The sequence below is a fragment of the Anomaloglossus baeobatrachus genome, chromosome 3, assembly GCF_048569485.1.
Source record: "Anomaloglossus baeobatrachus isolate aAnoBae1 chromosome 3, aAnoBae1.hap1, whole genome shotgun sequence".
NCBI lineage: Eukaryota > Metazoa > Chordata > Amphibia > Anura > Aromobatidae > Anomaloglossus > Anomaloglossus baeobatrachus.
Window position 1 is genome coordinate 92,934,594 of NC_134355.1, and position 6,227 is coordinate 92,940,820.

At 58.2% G+C, this 6,227-nt stretch overlaps 1 protein-coding gene across 1 annotated transcript in view; it reads right to left on the reverse strand.

Annotated features, from left to right (window-relative positions):
• Nucleotides 1-1,756, reverse strand: part of PLCB1 (phospholipase C beta 1) — a 990,679-nt gene extending 988,923 nt beyond the window's left edge. The window contains exon 1 of the mRNA XM_075339307.1: nt 1,453-1,756. Within this exon, the coding sequence (XP_075195422.1) occupies nt 1,453-1,551 (99 nt within the window). The 5' untranslated portion in view covers nt 1,552-1,756. The remainder of the gene's footprint in view (nt 1-1,452) is intronic.
• Between the last annotated feature and the right edge of the window lie 4,471 nt (nt 1,757-6,227).

Here is a 6,227-nt window from a genome sequence, read left to right on the forward strand (position 1 = left end):
CCTGTTACACAGTATGGTGTATACAAGCTCCCCTGTCACACACTATGAAGAACAAACACGCTAACCCTGTCACACGGTACGGTGTACACAACACGCTCCCCTGTCACACGGTACGGTGTACACAACACGCTCCCCTGTCACACAGTATAGTTTACACCACACGCTTCACTGTCACACGGTACGGTGTACACAACACGCTCCCCTGTCACATGGTACGGTGTACACAACACGCTCCCCTGTCACGCAGTATAGTTTACACCACACGCTCCCCTGTCACACAGTACGGTGTACACAATACGCTCCCCGTCACATGGTACGGTGTACACAACACGCTCCCCTGTCACACAGTACGGTGTACACAACACGCTCCCCTGTCACACAGTACGGTGTACACAACACGCTCCCCTGTCACACAGTACGGTGTGCACAACACGCTCCCCTGTCACACACTATAGTGTACACCACACGCTCCCCTGTCACACAGTACGGTGTACACCACACGCTCCCCTGTCACACAGTATAGTTTACACCACACGCTCCCCTGTCACACAGTACGGTGTACACCACACGCTCCCCTGTCACACAGTACGGTGTACACCACACGCTCCCCTGTCACACAGTACGGTGTACACCACACACTCCCCTGTCACACAGTACGGTGTACACCACACGCTCCCCTGTCACACAGTACGGTGTACACAACACGCTCCCCTGTCACACAGTACGGTGTACAAAACACGCTCCCCTGTCACACGGTACGGTGTACACAACACGCTCCCCTGTCACACACATAAACAACCACCTGTTTGTTGACTTCATCAAGCACAGACCAAGTGCAATGCACAGATCCCTGGGGTTTCCGGCGTGTCTGCCATGGTTGCGCAGAGTAACACTGTGTGGATTGACAGCTGTCAGTGACTATGGGGCAGCTCACATTACAGCCGCTCTGGGGTCTCTGAATCCCCTCTGACTGAAGGAAGCAGCATTCTCCTGCACCCACATCCACTTGTCATTGCTTCCATGTGACAAGACGCCTTGCTCAGTGTGGGCTGGAGAAACCTAACACTCTGGAGTAATATTTATATCCTCATTGAGTCATCTTGGAAAAAAAAAAACAGATGATGTCTGCCAGTCAATCAGTGACATTTAACCCTTCCTCACCCCAGGCTGACCCTTCCCCATCTGTAGGAGCCCCCCTGTGCCGCACATGACAGGGTCACCAGCTGTCACTGACACCAGCCCATTCATTTCCCTGTGTGCAGGGCACATGTGGTCCGCACAGGTGAGGTGCCACACATGGAGCCGGCATCACACACATGGAGCCGGCATCACACACATGGAGCCGGCATCACACACATGGAGCCGGCATCACACACATGGAGCCGGCATCACACACATGGAGCCGGCATCACACACATGGAGCCGGCATCACACACATGCACAGGTACTTACATCATCCCATTTGATACACTTGGATCCTCTTTTCAAGGTGTCAGAGACGCAGACGCGTTTGAGCTGCAGAGCATGAACCCCTGGCTGTGCCCCTGCCATGTCCACACATTTATGCTTCCAAGACCACGAAATAAGACAATTCCCGGGCAGGCTGTGGATGGAGGAGGCTGCTCAGGGCTGGCAGTGGCAGCGAGGGTGGTGGGAGGCACAGCTGACAGTAGACAGCCCGAGCCTGCCGGCAGCAGTGTCCTCAGCTCTGCCTACTCCTCCAGCTGCCTCCTCCTACTCCTCCAGCTACAACCATTCAGCACTTCGCCCCCCTTTGCCATGGAGCAAGAAAGCATACACATGAATATGCAGACGCCTTGTGTCCTTCCCTGCAATCACAGCACGCCAACTTTCTCATTATCCTGGCATGACTTACAGGGCAGCGCCACCCACAGGGCAAAGGTCTGCACTGCACACTAATCAGCGCAGCGAGGGGGAGAATTTAAGGACTACAAGTCCCTGCATGACCCACTACAAAGATGTCACTGTGTACACAGACCTGATAGCTCTGAGATTGTAATAGAGAATAAATCACAGAGTTATGAATTATCATACGGATCCAAAATGTGAGTGTGGTGAGGATGAGAGAGGGTGAGAGAGAAGAAAGAGTGAGAGAGGAGGAGGATAGAGGAGAAGAGTGGGTGAGAGAGGAGGAGAGAGGCGAGAGAGGATGAGTGAGGGCAAGAGAGGATGAGAGAGGAGGATAGAGGATGAGAGAATGTGAGAGAGGATCAGAGAGGGTAACAGAGAGGGTGAGAGAGGAGGAGAATGACACAGGGTGACAGAGGATAAGGATAGATGGTGAGAGAGGATATGTACCGCCCTGAGAGGGGCCCGGCCGCTTCCTCCGCTTGCTCGGGCCGAGCCGCTCGAGGTCCGGGCTCGGGTTGTCGGTGGCACGAGCGCCTCCGGACCGGGGGTCACGTCGCTCTTGTTAAAAACAGGGAGGCGGTGTGGGGGGTTGGGGGTCGTGTAACGGGTCGTGACGCCACCCACGGGTCGTGGTGATGGGAGACGCACCACCGCTGCGGCTGAAGTGATGGCGGGCTCGTCCGGGATCGGTGTTGCGGCCGCAGCCGAGATGTTAGCCCCTCCGTGGGTAGGGCCGGTATGTCCCGGGGCCCGGTGGGGGACTGTAAGGGTTATTTGATGCTGTTGTCGGGGTGCAGGGCGCTGTGCCGCGGTGTAGTGTGTCGTGCCCGGATGGCACTGGTGTACTCACAATTAATTCACACTGAGTCACTGGTAAACCAAAGTTCGGGTCTGGTTGGTTCCCGCGGCCAGCTGCTGATGTCCCCCTGCGGGGTTGATGGTGGCCCCTTTTCCCGTGCACCTCTAGTTGTTGTGTTTCGGCTCCCCCTGCCTGAGCAGGGGTAGCCCGCTCCCCGGCGTTGAGCTGCCGGAGGAGCCCTCGGTTGCCCGCAGGCGCTGGCCCGTCGGGTGTTTGGCCCTTGGCGGTGGCGCTTACCCGGTCTCGGTGGGCTTTTGCCTTCTTTCGGGACTTTGGTTGTGGATGAACCCCTGAGGTCCGGCCAGCAATCAGTCAATTTGCCTATACTCAGTGGATTCTAAGCTAGGACGGGGTCTGAGTAACCTCCTTTTGGTGCTCCGGTACACGTTTGACTCCCCGGTTCTGGACTGGCGGGCTCCAACCCAGGCCCAGTCCGTACGGTGCCGCCGGTTGCTGTACCGGTACTCCTGCAGACGGCCACCACCGTCTGCCTGCCTGACGTTATCCAAGGGGCCCAGGCTCCTACCCGGGTCCCTGACAGCTGCTCCACTACCACTCACTGTCACTGTACAAACTAATCTGCTTGAACTTCCTGCCCCAGGACAGTAGTCTCCTCAGTGGGCGTGTCTTTCTGCCTGACTCCACCCACCTGGTGTGCTCTACTTACCCTGGGGGAGGCATCAGGTCTCCCTTTCGGGTGACGTGTGTGACCTCACAGGGGGCGGGGGTGTGTGTGTATGTGGCTGATGTAATTACCTGTGACCCCTGTGGTCCAGGGCGTCACATACCCCAATTGTTTAATGCAGACCGTCCGCGGACTGCCCGACCAACTCCGGCCTATTTTTATTTTTCAAACTGTAAAACGGGAAAAACGGGAAAACACTACAATTATAATAACATTAATACACACTATGGTCACTGAAGGTCTTCCCTTAACGGGAGGCATTTCACTTTAACGTTTCAAACTTTATTAAATGGGAACGGGTCCATGTCATTCCGCCTTCCCCACCCAAGCAACCTAGCCCTGATGCTGCCCCTAAGAACTGGGCAGCACCCCTTTTCCCCAGTCCAGAAACGGGAACGTGGCAGGTCACCCAGGCGGGAACGGGTACAGTGCAGCGCACCCGGCAGTTGTCAAAGGGCTCCCCGGAGGATGGCCACCGGTCCCGGTGGTGACTGTGTGGCGCCCCTGACCTGGTCAGGCACCACTGAGTACTGCACCCATGCTGGGGACAGTACAATACAGGTAATCCAGAAGGCTGACCGAGGTGTGACTACACAGGCGCATAGTGATCAGGTCTCACACATGTACCTTTGAGAGGACCCCTGGGGATCCCAGGAGGGGGCAAAGCCTTCACCTCCACTGGAATAGTGGAGGGGGCCAAAAGCCTCCATCTCCACTCAAGGGGTGTGGTAGGAGAGCCTGGTTGCTAGGTGGCGTAGGCAAGAACAGGAGAGGAGGAGCAGTGAGCCGGTTCAGTGCAGAGTCCAGGGAGCTCAGAGAGGAGCAGACCCCTGGGGCTGTTGCAGTCTGACAGCGTCCGCGCAGTGGCTACCGACGGGGGAGAACGGTCACCTAGGAGTGCTACCCGAAACCCATCTTCAGCTAAAGAGAGGGCACGGAGTGGGAAGTAAGGAGACTGCTAGGGAGTACCAGGCCCAAACGGGCGGCAGATCCCGGAGCGGGGATAGATCTACCTTTCCTTGCTAAACCTGCCGGTGTGGGGCCCTCAAAGCCCACACCACAACACCTAAAAGCCGCAGCCACGTAGCCACAGTTAGGGCCCATAGCTCACAGGAGGCAAGCAGCTGGAGTGATCTGGTCCAGGCGACAAGCAAACGGCAACCGAAGGGGAGAGAGGCTTCAGCAACTTCCCTGGGTGACCCCCATAGGGACTAAAAGTCGGGGTTACCCCAAACCACTAAGGGCTAAGGAAGGCGAGTCGGTAGTCACCATCAGAAGTCAGCCTGAAGGATACCTGGTTCCAGCCTGGTTCATCCCAGCTACGCCCGGGTTACTCACCCTGCCATCTGAAGTGAGTAAAACCCCTGAAAGACATTCTGCTTGTGTGGAGTTATTCTGCGCCTTGTGGTTCGACACACCTACACCGGGCCCTGGGGCTTGCCTCACTCTCAGGAGGCTATCCCAACTGACTGCACACACCATCAGCCCCAGGCGACCCTCAACCTGCAGTGGCGGTCCCCACTGACCGCAATACTGAGAGTGGCGTCACGACGAATAGAGGATTTCCTACCGGTGACAAGATCCAGACTGACAGCGGAGTCCCTGAAGGTAATGCACCGATACAGCGTCCTCGGGGCTCGACATCTGGCGTCACGAACAGGATAAGGACTAGACCTGTTCAGACAGGTGACCATGTGCCTGGGCGGTCTGCTTGAAAAATTGGAAGCGCCGCCATATTGCCACCATGAAAAGCGCGCCGAAAAACAACAGCAGCCCGCGCTGGAAGAAGTTACCGCCCACGAAGAGGTGTGGCTACCCAGAGATCCCCTGCAGAGTTCTGACCTCGCTTGTAGAGAGAGCGGAAGCGTCCAGAGACGGCGGAACGGAAAAGAAGCCAGCAGCTTGTTAGAGAAAATGGCGTCTGAATGCAGAGACCCAGAGCCAGGCTCCGCTGCCTGGTGGTGTCGGGAGCTCGCCGAGTTCTGCGATCAACTGGAGGCCAGGGTCGGAAGGCTGATCAGAGAGGGACGTGCGGAGTTCCTGGGAATGACCGCGGCGGTTCAGGCCTATGAAGAGAGAGCCGCGCGCCGAGTGCCAGACCGGGCGGTGACGACTCAGACCCCGATGCCGCCAATGATGGGTGAGTCCAGTGTAACCCCTGCCAGCGCGAGTGCCCCGACCCCTGCTGCCATGCCCGCGGTCCCTGAGGAGGCGCCCGGCGCGGCGACGCTGAACCAGGCCGCAGCCACGCCAGGTGCGGCCCGCCAAGCCCAGGCCGCCGCAGCGATGCCCTGCTCGGCCCGCCAAGCTCCGATCGCTGCAGCGACGCCCAGCCCAGCCTGCAAAGATCCCATCGCAGCTGCGACGCCGATCCAAGCCACGACAGCGACGCTGACTCAGGCCGCCGCCATGCAGGGCGCGGCCCGCCAAGACCAGGCCGCCGCCATGCCAGGCGCGGCCCGCCAAGACCAGGCCGCCGCCATATCGGGCGCGGCCCGCCAAGAAAAGACAGACGTACCATTGTTTACCCCGGCCTGCAAGGCCAGAGCAGACACCACTCCCCAGTCCAAGGAAGTCCCTGCAAGAAAATCCCTGATAGGTGAGGACCCCGCATACTGGCAGCTGAAGGCTGACCTGGAGGCCAAGTTCCCACAGGAGATGGTGGACCGGTACATGCTCCCTCCGCACACCCCCAAGAGGATTCCGGCAACCCCTGCAGCAACCACGCCAAAGAGTCCCCCGCCCGGGCCTGCTGATGAAAGTCCATCCCCAGCACTGCCACCAAAGGAGTGTTCAGAAGAACTAAGGGGG